Consider the following 25,253-nt stretch of genomic DNA (forward strand, 5'->3'; position numbering starts at 1 on the left):
TGGTCACACCGCACATCCACCTAAGCATTCTCATCTCTGCTACTTCCATCCTGCTGATGTTATTTTTCCTCAGGCCCACAGTTTCTATAGCATATGTCATAGCTGGCCTCACTGCTGTTCTATAAATATTGCCTTTCAGATCTGTCTCTGCCCTTGAGGTATAATACAGCTTAACTAAACGTGCTTTATCTCATAACGATAACATGCCTCACCTTGATAGAACATTTAACTTAAGTAATAAATGTTAAATGCTGAAAGTTTAACTTCAGTATTCACTGCATTTGAAATTTACATACCTTACGGTTTAAACAGTGACAGGTAGCAGCTCCGGGACAACTACAGCACCACCTGTCGGTGACAAATGTAACTATTCTGGCAATAAAATGTTTCGTTATTAAAAAAAATCCCATGTCTTTCTGTGCATTTCTGTGAAAACCACATCGTACTACTGTCTATACTTTTCGAATTATTGAATTTTTACTTTTTCTGTGACTTTTGGATCACCAGTATATGATCACACTATTAGAGTTTAAAAGAACAACTGTAAAAGATGTGTAGATAAAAAATAATTTTAAATAATTATTAAAAAATTATGAACAATTAATAGTAATTATTATCTACACAATTTTTATGACTGTTACTTTGAACTCTAATAGTGTAATCATATACTTCAGCTGTAGCTGACACACAAGCTGCTATGAGCTTGCCTTATGACTCATTCTTGTTTCAAGTTTTGAATGTAGTTCAAAACAAAGTACACTCACAACTCTTTCTCCATGATGATGTTCACCTAACAATGGATGAAATATACTGAAGTTTTTGAATAAAATTCTATATATTTTTTACACTGAAAGTCATGAAAGTTTTAAACATGTGTAGTACATGTTCCATGAAAAAACTGTTACAAGATGTAAAATGAAATATTTGTTAATTTTTTGATTAACATTTTCTGTGCTATACATGTCTCAAATAACTTTTATACAACCTTTTTGTGGATGTGATTCACAATAAACTAAAGTCATACTTGTAGATGCTTTGTAAAGTTCATTATGTATTAATTAAGTGCATTTACTGGCTTTCATAAGAGATCAACTAATCATCTTGAGCTGAGAAGCTCTTAAATGTTTCTCCTGTACTTAGATTCTCATCAGAGTTTCAATCAATTAAAATTGTTGTTGTTTTAGGTTGTTTCAATCAATTAAAATTGTTCTTACCAGCGGTGATAGAAATGATATCAACTCCAGTTAAAAGATAATTCTAAGATTAGTGTGTTTTCTGGGATGATAAGCAACAGTATGGGAAAGCAGCACCTTTATTAACAGTGAAGTGTGACATAAGGATACAGTATATTTAGAAATTTGTAATGTTCAGTATGTTTTCACATGCTGACCTGTTATTCAAATAAACTTAGTTATTTTGAAATTTCTGTTTTTCACTGCATCTACGATATAGATATTTGTTATATAAAACTTTATATTTGCTTTATAAAATTTTTATTAAAATTATAACATATATTTTACTTATTTTTTTATATGCTTAATCAATTTTCTGTATTATATACTTTTTCTTTTTATTCCAAAAACATTATCATACTATGAAATTAAAAGCTGTATAACTGAGAAGAGATCTCCACATAGCCTTTAAAGGAATGCGGAAAACCGAACAGGGCTTCTGACCTAATGTACAATCCTCAAATTCTTGTGGTGCACCCTGTTAGGTATCTAACTAGACTCTGAACAAACGAGGATAGGTTGGCAATTTGGGATTTAGCCAACCAAAAATGCATTCTTATTGGCCTAAACCAAAATACAAAATGATGGTACAACATGACAGAATTTCATGCCGGCTGGGGAGTCGACCGTTAAACAAGGCCCCTGTTGTTTTCACCAGGGAACCAGGGCAAACAGCGAAAAGTCAGCTACTGGAACAAATCTGAAAACATACCCCAACTCAACATCACCAGAGTTAAAGATCAGTACTATCAACATAAGAAGTCAGAATGGCAAAGAAATGGAACTAGCTGAGGAATTAGATAAGTACCAGATCAACATAATAGAGGTGGCTGAAACAAAAAAGACAAAAACTGGTGAGATCTTTCTGAGCAATAAGTACAAAATGTTATATTAAGGAAATGACAATCAAGGAAAATAAGGAGTAGCCATAGTATACAACCCAAAACATGAGACTAATCTTCTTGAATGGCAGGTAGTCTCAAGTAGAGTGATGTGGGCAAATATCAGAATGGGGAACAGGACAATGAGACTTATTTGAGCCTATGGTCCCACAGAATATTCTACTGAGGTAGAAGTAGAGGAATTTTTGTGAGGCTTAGAGAAAGCAACTGACACAATGAAAAAGGAAACGTTGGTCCTTGTTGGGGATCTAAATAGCAGTCAGAAATGATTGTCAGACATACAAAAATATTTTTTAAGAAAATTTAGAGAAAAGAGCAAAGCTAATAATAATGGCAAATACCTGTTGGATTTCTGCTCAGGACATGGACTGGTTATTACTAATACCATGTTCCAACATAAAAAAGTGCACAAATTCAGCTGGAGAGAAGAGAATAAGAAAAGTCTCATTGACTATGTTATTGGTGATAATGATATTTTCTCCCTCATGCAGGACACCAGAGTGTACAGAGGATTTGAAATTGGAAGTGATCACTATTTAGTCTTGAACAGGATAAAATTGAATTTCATTTTGAAAAGAATAACATGTAAGAAAATTTTAAAGCGAATAAAAGTTGAGCAGCCCTCAGATGTGAACTGTAGACTAAAATACACAAAGATTATTCAAGAAAAAATGAAAGAGTTTGAGAACAGGAACCAAACTTTAGACATTCAGTGGCAAGCCTTGAAGAAAACCTTGATTGATTCAGCCAAAGAGGCATGTGGTGAGGTTGTCTGCAAGGATAGAAAAATCAGAACTCCATGGTGGACACAGGAAGTAAAAGAGGCAGAGAAGGAAAAGAAGAAAGCATATGAAAAGTTCCTGGCAAATAAGTCAGCTTGTGCTCTTAGAGAATACAGAGACCAATGTAAGAAAGCTAAACACTGTGTAAAACTAGCTAAACAAATAAAGGCTTGAAATGTGGAAAGGAAGCAGGAATAGATTATATTCGACCAGAAATGCTCAAGTATGGAGGTATAAAAGTCGTACAGTGGCTGCACTGCATAGTTCAGGAGGCCTGGACAGAGGGACGAATTACTGATGATTGGAGTAGAGCTCTCATAGTACCCATATATAAAAATCGAAATAAAACTGAATGTGACAATTACAGAGGTATATCCCTACTGAGTGTTCCTGGTAAGATTTATGCAAGTATACTTGAGAAAATGTTGAGAAGAATTGCGGAAGAAAAGCTTGGTGAAGAACAAGCTGGATTCAGGGAAAATAGAGGCTCTCAGGATCAGATTTTCACTTTATGACAGATAGCTAAGAAATCATGGAAGTAAAACAAAGATCTGTGTTTAAGTTTTATAGATCTCGAAAAGGCATATGACAAGGTGCCAAGGGAGAAGCTATTCAATATGCTCCAGTTATATGGTGCCAATGGGGCATTATATCAAGTAATACTTAGTCTTCATTTGATTTGTAAGTCAGCAGATAGAATTGAAAGAAGTACAGGAAGATGGTTTAATGTTAAATCTGGTGTGAGACAAGGATGTACATTATCCCCTCTGTTATTCATTATCTATATGGATCACATTATGACGGAAAGTGATATTAAACCTGATATCAAAATTAAAGATGTTAATGTCAGCTCTTTGCTTTATGCAGAAGATGTTATACTTCTAAATAAATCCACTAAAAGTCTGCAAGATTCCCTGACTAAATTGAATAACTGTTGTAATAGATATGGTATGAAGGGTAGCAATAACAAGACAAAGACAATGAAAATAGGCAGAATCATTGAAATCAACTGCATTGTTAATGAAGGACCTATAGAACAAGTCAAACATTTCAGATACTTAAGTACTATTTTTAGTGAATATGGTAAATTAAATATTGAAATAGACAACAGAATCAACAAAGCTGAGATGGTAGGAAGTCAGTTGAATAAATTCACATGGAGTAAGAGAGAAATTAGTCGGAACACTAAATTAGCTGTATACAAGACAGTGTATCATATCCTGTACACCCTTTGGGAGTACATGGCAGGAATTTGATGATGATGATGAAATTAAAATGTAAGTATTTTTTAAATTTATTTGCATATCGTTTTACTTGTCAACTTTTCCTGTTAGCAAAGAATGAGTACTGACACCTACTGTTTTACAAAAACAATGTAGGTACCAAGTTTCAAGTTAAACACTACTTGTTTCAGCAAGTAGTGTTTAACTACTTGCTGAAACAAATAGTTAAACCACTTGATTTTAGTATGTTTCTTTCAACAAGCTACTGCAATTGCATTTCTGTCAATTGCAGATATAAACAGTAAAAAGTTTAATATTATTATTACGTAACACCTCCAGGGAACCGAAAGACTCATCGAGGGAGAGCACCTCCTCTACAGCTCTCTGTCTCCACCACTCGATCCACCAACTATAACTACCATCATCATCTACACCACCATCTGCCGTCCACCACCACTAGTATTTTCATAGACAATCGCACACATTCATGTCCACAGTGGGATTTGAACCCGCAACCTTTTGGCTGGAGACCAGATATGCTAACCACTCGGCCAACTGAAATATGCAGAAACAAATGAAATTCTGAAAAAGAACACAATGACAAACAATACATGAGTCAATTTTGTAAGTTGCTATTATACACAAGTATTAAGCAATTAATAACAAGGAACAATTATTAAAGTATACTTATATATAGATAACTGTGCTTCTTTGGAATATGATAATTGTATATCTCGTGCTTAAATTTCATAAACAACACGTCAAATACACTTACTTTTTTAAAACTATCATCCATTTCTTTTTTCTCCTTTAAATACATTACTGATTTATGAAAATTTTCTTTTTGCCACTGTTTTATATCTGTAATAATGTCATTTATCAATTCTTCCTTTACTTTAAGATGTATATCACATTGACGTTCTGCTTCTACCAATATCCCTTTCCAAGCAGCCTCTGTAGTTCCATATTCTGGACCTAATAAAAAAAATTCATAAAATATTCAGAATGCCTTAAATTCTTATTCATATCACAATTTGGCAATCCAATTCCTGACCAAAAAAAAAATTTTCTGGATAATTTCTCCACATTTATCCTAGGGAAATTAATGCAAAAAAATAACTTCCTTCATTAATTCATGACTATCCAGAGTTGCAAAACTTTGTATGAATTATCCCAGACAGTCTGCTGGCCAAGTTAACAGCATCTCTACAATCTGACCAAAAGACTGTGGAATTAAATCCCACTGTGCAATTCTTCCTTTACTTTATCCACGGTTTAGAGAATCAAATTCTCCTGCTGTTTAGTCTCTAAAGCAGGAGAATTGGATTCTATTCTCTAAACCATGGTCCACCTGCAGCATTAAAACATATGACAGGCTTTCCCTTTCGTGTATGGGACTCAAAAGAATTATACTTCAAATTTTATAAATAATCAATAAAATGCAATCACATTGTTAATAACATTTTTAGTAAATAAAACTTTGTTTTAATTTACTTTTCAAAATGATTTTGTTCACAAATAACTTATTCATAAAGACTTAATAAGCCAAGCATTTTGCAACATGGCAATGAAAATCATTTAACACCATATTTTAACCATCAAGTGCTTAGAATACTAGAGATGATATGGCCACTAATGCCAGGTGATGTACAATATACAGACTCTCCCTCTCAAGTCAACCAACCCCTGCCTTCCTGTGGTGTGTGTGTGTGGCCTGTTTCTACAAAAGCATCTCTGGGCAAGCACTCCTGCTGAAAAAGATATTTTTCTAGTTGGAAGAAATACCAACTAGACACACAAAGTGGAAGATAACCTTAATCGTCTAGTGAAATATCACCTGTTTACTGGAGGCCAAATTGGCAAATGCCATGCATGGCCTCCAGAGCAGAGGTCCAGAATTAAAATGGTGATGTCATAGGACAGCTGCCAGATACACATGAGCCCAAAACCTGTCCATAAAGAGTCAGGAGGTTTCCTGGTCAGTTGGCAAATAATCTCACTACTACATTCTGCTAGGTAATGCTTAGAGAAGTAATTCAATTACTGGTTTGAGCAAGGCACTATAGAGGCCATGCAATGGCAAGGAGAGTGGTTGCACTCCAAATGGGTGTCACGACCAAGTGAATCATCTAATACTCCTTGTCCCTATTTTATCCTTTCATCAAACTCATAATCAATGATGACACATATGACAAACAATGACAGTGTCACTATGATCAAATTAAAGCTCCTTCGAGAAATGACAAGTAGGATCAAACACACAAAACATGTCAGAATCGTTAAAAAACGACTCGCTTTCACATTCACTTCACCAACATGCATAAATGCAAACATAAATGGTACCTACCATCACATACTGATATTCATTGTCCACACTACATACTTCATGATTCGTTTCACCACAAGGGTGACATCTCAGCATTTTTGAGATACAATATTGCTTGCCAAAGAATGCCCAATTTAAAAGCACCAGAAATTAATATAAAGTCTTCTCAATATTAAAAGAATTATTACAGCCAAACACTGGACAGACAGTATGTGTTAATGTAATATAACTTGTTTAGGATAATGTACATGTAAACATACATGTACTATATTTACTGCTATCCAAATTCCAAAAATCAATCTGACCTCATCACCTTTCCTTGTCCATGAACAATGACCTATTGCAATCCAGTATACATAACTAACTCTCTTTTTCTAACCACTGACAGAGTTGGGCATGATGTGGAAGTTTTTGCTACAATCTTCTTTACATAAACGATTTCCTCTCAGTCACTACTAATCCTATCCATAGCTATGCTGATGAGAGCACGATGCATTCATCCCGCTCTTTCAACAAATCATCAAATTCCTGATATATACCCTCAAGAGGTGTACAGGATATGATAGTACTATATGAAAAATTACATCATTACTAACTGCCTATCTACAATTTTCCTCCAAATCAGTCTGTTACCTGTCAGGACTGCAACATTGTCAGATCTTATATTTCTATCTTCTAAGGCACTTTTAACTGTATCAATCCACCTATATCTTGGTCTTTCAATGGGTCTTTTTCCTGCCAACCTTGCAGAGAACATTTGTTTTACTAATCTTTCCTCTCCCATTCTGCTTAAGTGACCATACCACCTGAGATTTGCTCTGCTAATGCATTCCTGGATGTTGACAATGTCAAGTTCTTTCCTAATATCTTCATTTTTAATATGATATTGCCATTAATGCCATCTGTTCATGCTCTTAATCTTTCTTAGGACTCTCATATCTGCAGTCTCTAGTCTTTGGTCAAGTCTTTTACTTCTGACCCAGCTCTCAGATCCATAAGTTAAAATTGGCTTGAATACTGTCATATATACAGCTAATTTCTCTCTTATTCCATATAAATTTATTCAACTGACTTCCTACCATATGAGCTTTGTTGATTCTGCTGTCTATTTCCATATTTAATTTACTATCTTCACTAAAAATCGTGCCTAAGTGGTTGAAATGTTTTACTTGTTCTATAGGTTCTCCATTCACAATGCAGTTGATATTTTCAATGTTTCTGCTATTTTCATTGTCTTTTTAATGCTGACCTTCATATACCATATCTGTTATAACAGTTATTCACTTTAGTCAGGGAATCTTGCAGACTAGAAGCGGATTTATTTAGAAGTATAACATCTTCCGCATAAAGCAAAGAGCTGAGATTAACATCCCCAATTTTGAATTCAGATTTAATGCCACTTTCCTTCATAATGTGATCCATATAGATAATGAATAACAGAGGGGATAATGTACAACCTTGTCTGACACCAGATTTAACATTAAACCACTTTCCTGTACTACCTTCAATTATAACTGCTGACTTACAACTCAAATAAACACTAAGTATTGCTTGATATAATGCCCCATTGACATCACATAACTGTAGCATATTGAATAGCTTCTCTCTTGGCACCTTGTTATATTCCTTTTCCAGATCTACAAAACTTAAATACAGATCTTTGTTATGTTCCCATGATTTCTCAACTATTTGTGGTAAAGTAAAGATCAGATCCTGACAGCCTCTATTTGCCCTGAATCCAGCTTGTTCTTCTACAAGCTTTTCTTCCACAATTCTTCTCAACTGTTTCTCTAGTATACTTGCATAAATCTCACCAAAAACACTCACAGTAAGGATATACCTCTGTAATCCTCACATTCAGTTTTATTTTCCTTTTTATATATGGGTACTATGAGAGCTCTACTCCAATCATCAGGAATTCGTCCCACTGTCCAGGCATTCTGAACCATGCAGTGCAGCCACTGTAAAACTTTTATACTGTTGGATTCTGATTATGTAGAGATTAGAGTAATTATTATTTGGTTCAGAATCCAACATGATCTTCCATCATATAGGCTAGACTTGTAAATATTATTTAATGTAAATCATTTATTTATAATTTAATATTCATATAACTACCTTTAATTTTATCTAATATTTAATTATTTATTCAAAGATATATATATTAATAATGAAAAGACTGTTTTAAATATTATTAAGCTATTTTATTTATTACTATGTTAATATTATAAGAACTTGTATTTGATAATTTAACTGCGCATTATTTGAAATGTAAATATTCTCTATTTATTCCTGTTTGTAAAGTTTAACGTTATGTAATAGCTCAATTTTATTATATTTTGTTTTGTTGTCATGGAAACGTATGTAAGTGAACGAGCACATTTTTGGAACAGAACGTGGGGAGAAAGCTGAAAGTTTACTAAAAAGGAATTAGTTAAAGAGATCACGAGAAGAATTTAGGTGGGAAAAACGGATATAAAAAGCGAGGAACGCTGGAAAAAGGAGAGCATTAGAGATTTATAAGAGAGAGATTGGCATTAGGTTGGAATCGGAGCATTCGGCATTCGAAAATGACAGTGCGATAATAGCAAGTCGGCAAGTCACTCAAGCAGCTAAATAAAGTCTACTAGTCGAGAGGGTTAGCTAATAAGTTGTAGAACAACAATTATAGCTACGAAAAAAAGGCTGAGAGACTATTAAATAGACTAGCAACACTTGAGTTGAGATTTAATTTCAGGGCCGACCTTTCAAGGACACACGGAAACTTGAAGCATAGCACGAAGTAACTAGAGAATAATTAGAGGCAACAAAGTTGAGTTTAATGATAGCGGTGTTAAGAATTATGGTACCTAAAGGATTAAATTGATGTCGAAGGAGTAGGCAACTGTGCATATTAAACTTCAAGTTAAGGAATTATTGTGTGTTACCTTAGTACAAGAGTTGTTAGTAGAACACTGAATTAGTTAAGTGATGTCAATTGTAGTGCAAGCGGTTTGATCTGTGCAAGAACGTTTGATTGTGCGTAGTGTGGCCGTTAATTAATCCAGTTATTTCTAAGAAGATTTTTTTTTAAATGAGTGCCGTTAATTGATTAAAGTGTATACAGTTACAAAGAGCGTTCGCACATAAGTATATGAAGAAGGAAAATTGTCGGTAAGAATATTCCAACCATTAATAGTCCTATACAGAGAAGTGTGCGAGTTTCATCTTAGAATTTCCTTATAATAACAGTAACTATTGGTGAGAATTAGCTGAAGTGTAAAATTAAAAGTATTTGTTTGTGAAGAGGTGTGTTAGTGCGATTTTATTGTATTTGGAACTTAAGGAACTGCAAGAAGACTGTACTAAAGATAACAGTTTTAACATTGTATGAGTTGAATGATTGAATTTACCTGAGGAGTTAAAATGTTTGTAATATCTTAATTACTGATTTGAAGTTAGGTGTAAAATTTGTGATTTTAAAATTAAATGTTTGTTTTTGTTAATCAAAAGATGTATTTTGCCTGAATCTCTTTTACTGCACCATTCATAAAATATTCGAACTAAAGTGGGTAAATTAAGTAAGTCAAATATACTCGGCCAGTATATATTTTAAGGAGAGATAGTTGAAGGTTGATTTTTCTTCAATTCTTGAACTAATTCAGATATAGAGTGGCGCAGTCTTTAAATATAAATTTTCTCTATATTTGAATTAGAAACCAACTAGCAACTATTTTTAGGTTAAGAACATCGTAGTAAATAACATGTCGGATCCAGAGTGTAGATTAAGACGAAGTAGGATCCAACAATACCACAATACTTCAGCATTTCAGGTCAAATATCATCTACTCCTGCTGCCTTTCTACATTTCAAGTGTTTGATGGCTTTTTCTACTTCAAGTGTGGATATGCATTCCTGACTGTATGCCTGTTAAGTGATTTTTTTTTATTACCACTGTGCTATCCCTGCTGGTTTCATTTAGCAATTTTTCAAAGTAATTACTCCATACTTCAAGGATATCCTTTCCTCCCGTTTTCATGTCACCTTTATCATCTCTAACTCATTTTACAGCACTTTTTCCTCCATTTCTGATCTTCTTCAACAACATCCAGAATATTTTGCCCTTCTTGATATTTATTTTCTATGTTCTTACCCAAGTCCTCCTATGTTCTTACCCATGACTTTTGTTTAGCTAGTTTTACACACTGTTTAGCTTTCTTACATTTGTCTCTGTATTCTCTAAGAGCACAAGCTGACTTATTTGCCAGGAACTTTTCATATGCTTTCTTCTTTTCCTTCAATGCCTCTTTAACTTCCTGTGTCCATCATGGAGTTCTGATTTTTCTCTCCTTGCAGACAACTTCACCACATGCCTCTCTGGCTGAATCAGTCAATGTTTTCTTCAACGGTTGCCACTGCATCTCCACGGTTTGGTTGCTGTTCTCAAACTCTTTCATTTTTTCTTCAATCATGTTTGTGTATTTTAGTCTGCAGTACACATCTGAGAGCTGTTCAACTTTTATTCCCTTTAAAACTTTCTTACATGTTCTTCTTTTCAATATGACATTCAATTTTATTCTGCTGAAGACTAAATGGTGATCACTTCCAATTTCAAATCCTCTGTACAATCTAGTGTCCTGCACCAGTGGGAAAACATCATCATCAACAATAACATAGTCAATGAGACTTCTTATTCCTTGCCTCTTCTCTCTATGTGAATTTGTGCACATTTTTATGTTGGAACATTGTGTTAGTAATAACCGGTCCATGTCCTGAGCAGAAATCCAACAGGTATTTGCCATTATTATTAGCTTTGCTCTTTTCTCCAAATTTTCCCAATAACAAACCATGTAATGCTCAAACATCAGTGCCAAGATCTACAACCAATATCTTAAACACTGAACTCCATGCCATCTTTCAAAAGGGACCCTCCCCTGAATTACATTCACTCACTCTCCATAATACACAAATCACTAAACAGGTTCATCACTCTCATTGGACTGTCATTTACCTTCAACCTCTACTGGCATAAACACATCCCATCATTAGCTTTTTCCACCTCTAAAAAACTAGGCATCATTCTCTTCTGCTGCAGATGCTATTTTTTACCTACTCAGCTACTTATACAATATAATCATCCATCCTTAGAACTTCATGTTTGGGATTGGAACCTCCCTAAAAATTCTTGATGATGTTCAGAGGAAAGAAAATCGGCTCATCCACTCCATTTCACTGGATTCCATTCTTTCATATAATCTATTTGTGGAATGCTTTTTTTTTCCTTTTTTTTCAATTTCTGATACAAAACAATCTATTTAAGTTAAATGCATAAGTGTGTTGTTCAGACAAATGAAGAGTTACATAAAATTAATTTCTTTAAGCTTCTGATATCATTAAATGTAATAATGTTTTTAGCTGAATAATGTCTTATTCTTAAAGAATAAGTCAACACTTATTACTTTTTTAGATTTATGATGTTTTAGAAAGATGTGGATATGGTTTTAATGTCTTGAAATACAAAGAGAGTGGATTATATATCATACTGGTATTCTCAAATATATAATTTCAATATTTGAAAACAAAGAATCTACACTTTATTCTTTAAGACTAAGTCAAGACTTATTACTTTTTAGATTTATGATGTTTTAGAAAGATGTGGATATGGTTTTAATGTCTTGAATTGAAATACAAAGAGAGTGGATTATATCTTTAACATTATGAACACATCTTTTATCTTTTGAAAATCTTGGTAAATCTTTTAGCTTATAAAAACTTGAGAAATGCTATTATAATATTTATCATTCTTTTCAAAGGTAAAAGTATTTTTATACTGATTGGGATGGGGGAGGGAAGAAAGTACTCAAAAAATTTGTTCGAAAAAAAAAAAAAAAAAAGATTTATTGTTGCGACTAAGGGCTTTTGGCTTGAGTGAAACATACTTTGGGTTTAGGTGTATTTCATAAAATTCATAAACACCTATCAGATTTTTTTTTTGTCTGTCCAACTACATGCAAATTATTCCAAAAATTCGGCTTCTTCATTTTTATTGAAATTTGGAATCCTTGCAAAAGTTTCTCAGGTACCCCAAATGCTGCTAAAATGCATAGCATTTAATAAAATTTAGAATACAGGAAGCACACTGAAAAATATTCATGTAGGTCAATTATGGTTTTATTGGAAAAATTTAACAAAATAACTACATGGAATTGAATGAAATTTAGTATTTAAGGATCACTATTAAAATTTGTTGTGTTGTTAAGGTTTTGGTTATTTTGGTCAATATTAGCAGCAATTATATGTTCTACAGTATAATCCCTAAATGCTAATGTGTATAAGTGTGAATAACTTTTGATGCACTTTTCACAAACACTAGAACTCAATGACATCCTTTGAATAACAAATTTGTCACAGATAAAGACATTTCTCACAGAAACAATGAAAAACCTGACAAACAAAATTCAATGCTGAACAATTTTGAACTTTAGTGTATATAAAAAAATTATAAGAGAGTGTATTTAGACTAATGTTTGTTTGGACATAGGGATATGCTTCAGTGAAGCAATTTTTGTAGTCAAACCAGTTTTGGTTCAAGACTAGCTGATGATACATTTTTACATTATAATTTTATTTTTACTGGCAAAGAAATCTGTAATAATAATAATAATAAATATATATTTTCCCCTGTCACATAATAACTTGACTGTTTTTATTTAAAACAACACTAAGAGTTCCTCCATGGCTCGATGGTAGTTACCAACATTTGGGAATTTAGGATCGCTTAAAATTTGTTGTTTCAACTGAACCATTTTAATGGCAAAATAAAATTATCTAATTATCTATTTCTACATACAATGCTTGGAAAGAAGTCAACAGATGCCTCATGGGCAAGATGCATCATGCCATGTAACCAATTGTGTTTGTATCTGGTATATATTGCAGGAATATGATGTTCTCAAGTCAGTGAAACTGTGTCCAGGTGAAATGGCTGCAAGAAGGGTAATGACGGAGCTGGAAAGATTGTGATAGAATATCATGTTGTAGGCCAATCTGTTCGGCAAATAGTTGACAAATTGGGCCATCTGAGGTCAACAATCAGTGATACCATAATAAGATTGAAGTGCAGGGAGTTATTTAGCACTTGTAGTTATTTATCCTAAATAATTTCAAGTGCTACCTGCATTGGAAGACCCACCACACACTCAACAAATGTGACCATAGACTGCTATGAAGGATAACATGTAAAAATCACCATTTGTTGGCCGACATGTTTAATGTGGAGATCCACATCAAACTGGAACATGAATCTGCACAAAAACATTCAGAACTGAGGTCCACAACATGGGTTTCCATGACAGGATCGCAATATGCATGTCCCACATTATCCAAACTAACACGCAGCATCATCTTCGTTACAGCAGCAAAGATCGTGTACAGTGGGATGTGGAAGCTTGGAAAGCTATGTTATGGAGCAATGAATACTGTTATGCCCTCTACCAAGCAGATGAACAGTTGTGTCAGATGGCCAGTAAATGGCTCTTACAAGAATATCTTGCAGTTCTATTTTTCCTGGTTTGGCCTTGGATCACTGTTTCGGGTGTCACAAACACCGAACTATGAGAGGTATCTGAACAATTATGTATCTAATTGTACAGATATACAGATACCTAATATCTGTAATATTAGGTATCTGTACGATGCAATGTTTCCTACTTTCTAGCATTTCTGTGGAACTGATCATTGTCTCTTTCAGCAAGACAATGCACAGTGTTATAAGGCTGATGTAACTGTGCAGTTTTTGGACAAGAATGTCACCAAACTTGACTGGCATCCAGAGTCCTGGCAACCCTACTGAACATCTGTGGAATGAACTGACATTGGGTGAGGACATCTGCTGCAGAACAGTCCAGGACCTCATCACATGCCTAAAGGAAGAATGGTCTAAAATTCCCATTGATCATTATCATACACTTGTGGAAAGCATGCCCTGTAGCATTCCCTTAATCACTGTAACAAAAAAAAAAAGGTCCTACATCTTATTAAGGTGGAGCCATGGCTGGCTGTTCTTCACACCGTCATATCAAATGATTTCTTTCCAAGCAGTCAACAACAATAAATTCCAGATATATACCCTCAGTGGGTATACAGGTTAGTTATGATAGTATTACATGAAAAAGTTACACTATTAATAACTTCTGATCAACAATTTTCCTCCAAATTAATCTAGTTATATGTCAAGATTCCAATATTATCAGATCTTATATATATATCTATCTTTTAAGGCACTTTTACTGTGTTTATTTATTCATCTACATCTTGGTCATTTCTCGCAATCTGGCAAAGAACACTTCTTTTGCTAATATGTACCTTTAAGAAAAATGTACAGGATACTATGATAGCACAACATGATTATATTTAATACTTCTTTCCTAATATTCTCATTTTTAATGTAATACTGCCATTGACGCCATCTTTTCCCCAGTTCTCAGATCCATAAGTTAAAATTAGTTTGAACACAGTCTTATATACAGCTAATTTAGTATTTTGACTAATTTCTTTCTTAATTCCATATAAATTTATTCAGCTGACTTCCTACCATACCAGCTTGAATAATTCTGTTGTCTATTTCCATATTTAATTTACCATCTTCACTAAAAACTGTGCTGAAATATTTTACTTGTTCTATAGATTCTCTATTGAGAACAGAGCTAAAGTTTTCTATGGCCCTGTCTATTTTCATAGTTTGGTGTCTTTTTATTGCTGATTTTCATATCAAATTTATTACAACAGTTATTCAGTTTAGTCAGGGAATCTTGAAGACTTGTACTGGATTTATTTAAAACATCATCTGCAAGAGTTCAGATTAATATTGCCAATTTTGATATCAGATTTAATACCACTTCATAATGTGATTCATATTATTATTATTAGACACCTCCAGGGATTCCAAAGACTCATCGAGAGAGGGCACCTGCTCTACAGCTGTCTTCGCCACTCAATCCATCAACGCCATCTACCGCTAACCACCACCACCACTAGTATTTCCAAAGACAATGACAAACATCCATGCCCACAGGGGGATTCGAACCCACAACCTTTTGGCTGGAGAGTGGATACGCTAACCACTTGGCCAGCCAGGCTAGTTAAAATAAAGTACTTTCGAAACAGGAGCTCATCCGGGATTTGAACCAGAGACCTCTCGCACCTAGTCCAACGAGCCACACAAATAAATAATGAATAACAGTGGAGATAACGTGTCCCCTTGTCACACACCTGATTTTATGTCAAATCCACAATTATTCTTAGCCATTTCTCAAGTATACTTGCATAAATCTTACCAGGAACCCTCAATAGAAAAATACCTCTATAATTATCACATTCAGTTTTATTTCCCTTTTTTTTATTGATGGATACTATGAGAGCTCTGCTCCAATCATCTGGAATTCAACCCTCTAATCATACGTTCTGAATTATGCAATGCAGCCACTAAAACTTTTATACCTCTATATTTGAGCATTTCTGTCTAATTTCTTAGACAGAAATGCTCCAGTTGCCTTTACACATTTCAGGTTTTTGATTACTTTTTCTACTTCAAGTATGGATATGTATTCCTGTTGATAGTTTTCTACCATCATGCTGACGCTGCTTGTTTCATTTAGCAGTCCTTCAAAGTAATTACTCTAGACATCTAGAGTATCTTTATCTTCAGTTTTCATGCCACCTTTATCATCTCTGATTCCTTTCAGTACTCTTTTCTCCATTTCTAAGCTTTTCAATAGCCTCCAGAATATTTGCCACCTTTTCTGATAATTATATTCTATCTTCTTACCAAAGTCTTTCCATGACTTGTTTAGCTAATGCTTTGCTTTCTTACATTTTTCTGTGTATTCTCTAAGAGCACAAGTTGACTTACTGCCTCTTTAACTTCCCAAATTTACCATAGAGTTCTGATTTTCTATTCCATACAGACAACCTCACAACATGCCTCTCTGGCTGAATCAATCAATGTTTTCTTCAGGATTTGCCACTGAATCTCCAAGGTTTGGTTCTTGTTTTCAAACTTTCATTTTTTCTTCAATGTTGTTTGTTTATTTCAGCCTACAGTTTATCTCTGAAGGCTGCTCAACCTTGAATCATTTTAATTGTCTTAGCCACTCTCCTTGAAATTCAATTTTATTCTGCTCAAAACTAGTGATCATTTGCTATTTTAAATTCACTGTATACTCTTGTGTCCTGAACTAGTGGGAAAGCATCACTATCAAGTATAACATAGTCAATGAGATTTCTCTTATTCTTGCATCTTCTCTTCTCTCCATATGAATTCATGCACATTTTTATGTTGAAATATGGTGTTAGTAATAACTAATCCCTGCCCTGAAAAGACATCCTGCAGGCATTTACCATTATTATTAGCTTTGCGTTTTTCTCCAAATTTCCCAAAATCATTTCTATATGTTTGGTAATAATTTCCTACTCTGCTGTTTAGATCTCTAATAAGGACCAGCTTTTTTTTTCCCACTGAGACAGCTGCCTCAAAAAATTCCTCCATTTCCTTCTTGGTAGAACTTTCTAGGCAACCATAAGCACAAATAAGTCTCATGGTCCATTTTCCCATTCTGATATTTGCCCATATCACTCTACTTGATATTGCCTGCCATTTGAGATTATCCTCATATTTAGTGTTGAATACTATAGCTACTCCCTCTTTTCACGAGCAGTGTATGTCATAAATTGTTCTATGTCCAACTATTATGCTAATAAATGGTGTTACTATACATAAATGCTATTATGAAATGCACTTTTTTTTTTTATAACTTGTATGCAATAAGATGTATGCAATCATCTCCTTACTAGTTACATCCCATGTTAATGCTTCATAAATTGGTTCATATTGTTGTAATATATCAGTATACTTGGACAATATATTACTTCTGAAATTTGTTCATTTATGAATGGGAGTTACTCCTAACACAATAAACTTGCTATTATATTGTACTGACTTGTCAATATACTTGTTTTGAATCCTGAAGATGCCAATAAGACAGACTAGAGAAACAAGTAATTCTTATTAAAAAATGAAATTTTACAAAAATGAAATTAATACAATGCCATGGAACAACTATTCCAATTCTGGAATGTTTCATATGAAAACAGATTAATAAAATATGGATAAATTTGCTCTTTATTCAAATTTTATTGAAGTTGTGTAAGTCACATAGCTTAGTGAATGGAAGAAAATGATATAACAGATGTTTCAGTTGATTTTTCTTCTTCAACCATCTTCTGTCCATTGCTAGATGAAGACCTCACCCAAAGTCCTCCATTCAGTGACATTTCTATGTTACTGAGTTCCACCCACCTGTTTAATCTCATCTTCCCAATCTCTTTGGTCTTCCTGTAGCTCTCTCTTTCAAGATCTCTGGGATACCATTCAGAGATCAACTTTGTCCATTTGAGTGTTACACCTTGCAATACGACTTACCCATTGCTATTTGGATCTCTCAATGGCTGATATAATGTGCCTCGCCTTAGTCTGAGCTCTGACCCAAATATTGCCCTTTCTATCTAGAATGATAATATCAAGTAAAGATCTTTCCATTTTCCTCTGGGTAATCCTCAATTTGCTGATCAATTTTTTTAGTCAACGTCCAAGTATTACTTTCATATGTCATGACAAGAAGTATACAGCTGTCAATATTTTTCTTTTAAGGCAGACTGGAATGTTTCCTTTTAAGTGCTTTATGGTGTTTTCCAAAGGGCATCCAACCAAGTTGAATTCTACAAATAATTTCTTCTTCATAGCCTCTCTAATTACTGTGATCATTTGTCCTGTGTAAACATAGGAGATTACTATATCAATATCCTAATGTCCAATTTGTGCTGGCATTTTGGCGATGCATTTATTATATATTATTTTTGTTTTGTCTTTGTTTATATTTTGTTTAACCCACAAGTGAAAGCTATTTTATAAACACTGAGATAGGCTAGAGGTGGAAGCTTACCCTCTGCAGATCCTAAAAAAAAAAGAAGGAAGTTTATTAACCACACAAAAAAGCCATTCTTGATATAAAGAATGGCAATGCAGTCAACTTCTTGGAAGGCAAGCAACTGAGAAACTTCACAACCATGAAAGCCCTTGTTAAGGAGGAGCTTAGTGAAACCATTACACAAGAAAATAGTCTTGATAAAATTTATTTTTTACATCAACAGTGCTTCAGTAGAGCATAAAAAGTGAGCCTAATGGATGAGAGACAATGGTTCCAGATTTTTAACAAGAATGGTGATGTTGCTGAACATGGATATAAAATCTGGTGTAAGTTTCTTTTGAAATACACAAAACTGAAGGTTTCTATCTGGTTGGCAAAGAATAAGGAGATCTAAAAAAGAAGTGTCATTGTCTTTTTTTCACTTCGAGAGTAAATAACATTCGAAGATCAACAGCACTGATCTTTGTAATGAAATCTTGAAGCTCAGAAGGGGGTATAAACTCTGCGACACTGCAAAAATATCTACAATATCTGGAGATAGTTTTTGGTATTGAGCCCACATGTTTATTAAACGATAAAAAATAGGAGTAAAAAAACCCAACAAGTTTCGTTTGTCGTAAGACTTATATCATCAGGGGTAATGGTGTATAAAAGTTAAACACAACAACCAAATTAAATAGTCAATTAGATTTTTTTTTGACTTCACAACTGTTCATTAATTGAGAACCCGAATACAAAATGATACGTTTGTTACTGTATGCTTGTTAGAACAATGCTAGTTGTTGCCACGTTCTGTGGCTCAAATGTGTTATATCCGAGGTAGTTAAATTTTTGATAAAGGCAGACCAGACTTTATGTAAAATCAGGCCTTGATTTTGTATATAGGGATTTTCTAAGCATTTTTGCAGCTTCTTTAAATTTTCTTGTGAAACAGTTTTTATCAACATATGACATGTTTGTCTGTTACTGGAGTACTTGGCCAGTAGTAGTTGTGTGGAATGCTAAGCATGATTTGTGTTCCCTTCTTTTTTCAACATCTTTTATATGTTCAGCCATGCGGATCTCTCCTGACCTTCCTGTCTAGCCTACGTAACAGATGCCACAAGAACAGTGAATCTGATAAACACCTGTCTTTTAGGGTTACACGGTGATCAGCATTCATTTTAAAAATTTTTATGGAATTTACGACCGTATTAAAAAAACTTTTTTTATTATCCTGACGTTTACATCTTCACATCAAGATCATCATCTGGAGCGTACATAAGTATACAGAACAAGCTGAGTTACATCATTAACTGTAAGCTAGAGAAACAATGATTTGATCACAAGTTATTCTACTGGCATGACCTCTGGTGAATAAAAAAATAAAAATAAATAAATAAATAAAATAGAATAAAAAAAAATCAGTTTTTTGAAAGGATAGAAAAATGGTGGACACAGGAAGCTCAAGAGGCTGTGAAGGAAAAGAAGAAAGCATATGAAAAGTTCCTGGCAAATAAGTCAGCTTGTGCTCTTAGAGAATACAGAGACAAATGTAAGTAAGCTAAACACTGTGTAAAACTGGCTAAGCAAAAGTCATGGGAGGACATTGGCAAGAACATAGAAAATAAATATCAAGAAAGTGGCAAGATATTCTGGAGGTTGTTGTAGAAGCTCAAAAATAGAGGAAAAAGTGCTGTAAAAGGAATTGGAGATGATAAAGGTGACATGAAAACAGGAGAAAAAGATATCCTTGAAGTATGGAGTATTACTTTGTAAAACTGCTAAATGAAACAAGCAGTGATGACAACACAGTTGTAAAAAACACTGACCAAGCATGCAGTCAGGAATACATATCCATATGTCAAGTAGAAAAAGACATCAAAAGCCTGAAAAGTGGAAAGGCAGCAGGAGTAGATGATATTCGAACAGAAATGCTCGTGTATGGAGGAATAAAAATCACACAATGGCCGCACTGCATAGTTCAGAAGGCCTGGACAAAGGGACGAATTTCCGATGATTGGAGTAGAGCTCTCACAGTACCCATATGTAAAAATGGAAATAAAACTGAATGTGAGAATTACAGAGGCATTTCATTACTGAGTGTTCCAGGCAAGATCTATGCAAGTATACTTGAGAAACGGTTGAGAAGAATTGTAGAAGAAAAGCTTGGTGAAGAACAAGCTGGATTCAGGCCAAACAGAGGCTGTCAGGATCAGATCTTCACTTTACGGCAAATAGTCGAGAAAGCATGGGAATATAACAAAGATCTGTATTTAAGTTTTGTTGATTTGGAAAAGGCATATGACAAGGTGCCAAGAGAGAAGCTATTCAATACGCTACAGTTATATGGTGTCAATGGGGCATTATATCAAGCAATACTTAGTCTTTATTTGAGTTGTAAGTCAGCAGTTAGAATTCAAGGAAGTACAGGAAGATGGTTTAATGTTAAATCTGGTGTGAGACAAGGATGTACATTATCCCCGCTGTTATTCATTATCTATATGGATCACATTATGAAGGAAAGTGGTATTAAACATGATATCAGAATTGGAGATGTTAATGTCAGCTCTTTGCTTTATGCGGATGATGTTATACTTCTAAATAAATCCGCTACAAGTCAGCAAGATTCTCTGACTAAATTGAATAGCTGTTGTAAGAGATATGGTATGAAGGTCAGCATTAAAAAGACAAAAACAATGAAAATAGGCAGAAACATTGAAAATATCATTTGCATTGTGAATGGACAACTTATAGAACAAGTAAAACATTTCATCTACTTAAGTACGATTTTTAGTGAACATGGTAAGTTAAATATGGAAATAGACAACAGAATCAACAAAGCTGGCAAGGTAGGAAGTCAACTGAATAAACTTATATGGAATAAGAGAGAAATTAGCCAAAACACTAAATTAGCTGTATAGAAGATAGTGCTTAAACCAATTTTAACTTATGGATCTGAGAGCTGGGTTAGAAGTAAAACACTTGACCAAAGACCATAGATATGAATGTCCTGAGAAAGATTAGGGGTATGAACAGATGACATCAATGGCAATATTATATTAAAAACGAGGATATTAGGACAGAACTTGATATTTTCAGCATCCAGGAATGCATTAGCAGAGCTAATCTCAGGAGGTATGGTCATTTAAACAGAATGGGAGAGGAAAGATTAGCAAAGCAAGTTCTCTGGCAGGTTGGCAGGAAAAAGACCCAGAGGAAGACCAAGATATAGGTGGACTGATACAGTAAAAAGTGACTTAGAAGACAGAAATATAAGTCCTGATAATATTGGAGTCTTGACATTTAACAGACGTTTGGAGGAAAATTGTAGATAGGAAGTTAGTAATGGTGTAAATTTTTCATGTGGTACTATCATATCCTGTACACCCCCTGAGGATATATATCAGGGGGTGTACAGGATACACACACACACACACACACACACACACACACACACACACACACACACACAATAAATTACACCAAAAAAAAAAAATACACACACACACACACACACACACACACACACACACACACACACACACACACAAATATATATAATAAATTACACCAAAAAATAGTGTTTAAATGACTGATATGAGTAAAATAAAGGCTGTGTTTGGACTTTTATAAGTCTAGTCACCAGAATCTTGATGATCTATGGGCAACGGATGGTACCAGTGTTGAATTATTTAGAAGCACCATATCACTTGTTCATTACCGTTTTCTTCTTAGATGTCTACGATTTGACAACCGAAGCACTAGAACCGAACGAAGATGTTATGACAAATTTTTGATAAGTTCAATGAAGTATGCAAGTCTGTATATTCTTTAAGATTAAACATAACGATTAATGAAAAGTTAAACGTTTCGTGGACGATGCAGTTACCGGTAGTACATTCCAAGCAAACCAGCAAAGTATGGCCTGAAAGTATTTACTTTGGTTGATGCCAAGTCCTTTTATACTTCTAAATTGGAAGTTTACGTTGCCACACAACCTGAAGACACAAGATTTCAAACACACCTTCTGAAGTTGTAACAAGGATGACTGCACCTATATCTGGAACAGGTCGCAATATAAATTTAGATAATTGGTACACAAGTTACCCATTGGCGAAATCCCTGTTAGAAGATCATAAGCTAACTATCAAGAAAAATAAAAGAGAAACTCCACCTGAGTTCATCAATACCAAGCGAAGAAGCCTAATGACTACCATTTTTGGTTTTCAACCCCAATATCACCATAGCTTGATTTGTGCCAAAAAAAAAAAAAAAAAAAAGTCATGATTTCCACATTACATTATGATGATAATGTAGATGAGAGAACATCTAAGCTGGAAATCATTCTGTTTTACAACCAAACCAAAGGTGGGTTGATGTAGTCGACAGAATGTTTGCATTATACAATGTAAGTAGACCAAGTTGTCGCTGGCCTTTGACTTTGTTTTTTTCCTTATTGAATGTTGGAGCTATCAACACATATTATATATAAAAATAATAATAATTCTTCAATAAAACAAAGGACCTTTCTGAAATAAATAAATAAACAACTTATTACACCTTACATAAACAAAAGAAGCAGCAATCCTCGAGTGCCGATTTCGCTGCGTGATAGCATCAAGCACCTGGCTGACATTCTCAAACCGAGCATGACTAAACCACCACAGAAAAGAAGTGCAAAAGGTAGATGTCAAATTTGTCTGCGAAAATGGGATAGAAAAACAAGTTATTGTTGCCAAAAATGCTCAAAATATGTGTGTCTCGATCACATAATTCCAAGCTGCCCCAACTGTGTAATTACAGAAAATGAAAATTTTTAGTTAGTGATATCATTGGAATCTCAAGACTAAATATTAATTATTGTATTACCTTCTTAATAATGTATATGTTCCTTTTGTAAACCAATAGCACAAAGTGCCTAAAAAATACTGATTTATTTAGTTTGTTCATTATAAGCTAGGAAGAGTATATTTTTGTTGAAAAATAATGTTCATTTAGTTAAGTATTTTTGGGTAATAAAAATTTAATTTTGTGGATCTGCATTTTTATTCTGTAAAATTAAAGGACACTTAAACAATACATAATCTAATATTGATATGGATTTCTATAATACACTACATTATTTGGGTGGGTCTGTGGGACCCCATCTTACCACTTTTATTACATTTTCCCACCTCACGAGTGGTGAGTTAAGTGCTGGGAGGACACGATGTTGGAGGTCTAATGGAGTATCGACAGCACTAGGAAAGGATTAAAAACTATGATGCTTCCAATATTTCGTTTCAATCACTGAGACATCTTCAGGGAGTACAAATAACACTTGTAACATGCACACAAAGAAAACACAATACTATGACTATGGTCCTTTCGATGGGGAAAAGGATTTATATAAGATGGATGGTTTGCATTTGAATGGATTTGGCGTACGGAGACTTGAAAAGGTGTTGTTGAATGAAGTGGATGTGCAGAATCAGGGAAACTAGAGTTATTAAGGGGGAAGGGAAGTAGATATGCAGACTTTAGGGAGACAGTTGAATGTATGAATGGGTGTAATATGCCCAAATGAGTACGAAGGACAATAAATCAGAATGGGATAGTTAGTATAATGCATCAAAATAGGGAAGAGACAAATGGGCTTCTGCAATTCATGTATACTAATACCAGAAGTATTAAGAACAAGAAGGAAGAATTTTTGGCCTTGGTTGGCACTTCCAGGCCACAAGTTATTGGCATTAGTGAAACATAGTTGACAGAAGATGATATAGCTAGTGGGATTGAATGTGAAGGGTATAGTGTGTTCAGAAGTGGCAGGGAGAATAAAATGGGGGGGGGGAGTGTTATTGATGATAGCTGATGAGCTGCAGCCAAGGAGAATAGAAGCTGAACTGCAGGATAGGGAAAAGAGCACATCTGAGGCCATTTCGTGTGATATTGAGGCCAGCAGAACAAAATATACAATTGGGTGCTGCTATAGACCAGGTGATGGAAGAGATAGTATGCATAAGCAAATAGAAGAAATGAGTGAAAGGAGGATAATTATTATGGGAGATTTCAACTATGGTAACACTGATTAGAAGGAGGAGAGGACACATGGGAGGAAGGAATTGGATTTTATGCGGTTATTAAGGGATAACTATCTGTGACAGCATATAATGGAAAATACTAGGGGTCAGGGAGTACTTGACCTAGCAATTGCATCTGAGAATTTGGCTGTAACGAATATGACCACGTTGCCACCAATTGGTGAGAGTGACATAAGGTCTTGACTTGGGAGATGGCTAAAGGTGTGGAATTTACAATTAAGACAGGATACATGTGGAATTATCGGGCTGGTAAGTATGACAAGCTTAGGAGTTTGATTGGTTCAGTGCCATTTCATGTAAAACTGCAAGAGCTGGATGTTGATAGTGCATGGGAGGCGGTTAAGAACTGTTTGCAGGAGGCAATGGCTGACTGTATACCTAGAGTCCGAATAATAAATCAAGTAGGGGTTAAATGGATGAATAACACCATTAAGCTTGAGCTGCAAAAAAAGAAACAACTATGGAGGGAATTTAAGGAGAAAGGTAACCGGCAGGCACATGAACGGTATAAAGCGCAGGCCAGAAGGGTAAAAGTGTGGTAAGAAAAGCAAAAGCGGATTATGAAAGAACATTAGCCATAAAGGCTAAAGAGAATCCAAACAGTTTTTTCGATATGTTGCAAGTAAAAGAAAAAATGTATGACAAAATGATTTTAAAGAATGCCGATGGTAGGGAGGTAACCGAATCAGTTGATATAGTGGAATTACTGACCGAGCACTTTGCAAGCGCATATCATCCAGGTGGTGACATTGCAGGAATG

At 34.5% G+C, this 25,253-nt stretch overlaps 1 protein-coding gene across 2 annotated transcripts in view; it reads right to left on the reverse strand.

The window, feature by feature from the left end:
* Positions 1 to 25,253, reverse strand: part of LOC150092728 (protein kinase C and casein kinase substrate in neurons protein 1-like) — a 214,643-nt gene that overhangs the window by 144,568 nt on the left and 44,822 nt on the right. For both annotated transcript variants that reach the window (XM_090414551.1, XM_090414550.1), the window contains exon 3: positions 4,915 to 5,114. In XM_090414551.1, the coding sequence (XP_090270677.1) occupies positions 4,915 to 5,114 (200 nt within the window). The remainder of the gene's footprint in view (positions 1 to 4,914; positions 5,115 to 25,253) is intronic.

Source organism: Typopeltis vanoorti, chromosome 25 (assembly GCF_054136105.1).
Source record: "Typopeltis vanoorti isolate ZY-2024b chromosome 25, IOZ_Tvanoo_1.0, whole genome shotgun sequence".
Taxonomy (NCBI): Eukaryota; Metazoa; Arthropoda; class Arachnida; order Uropygi; family Thelyphonidae; genus Typopeltis; species Typopeltis vanoorti.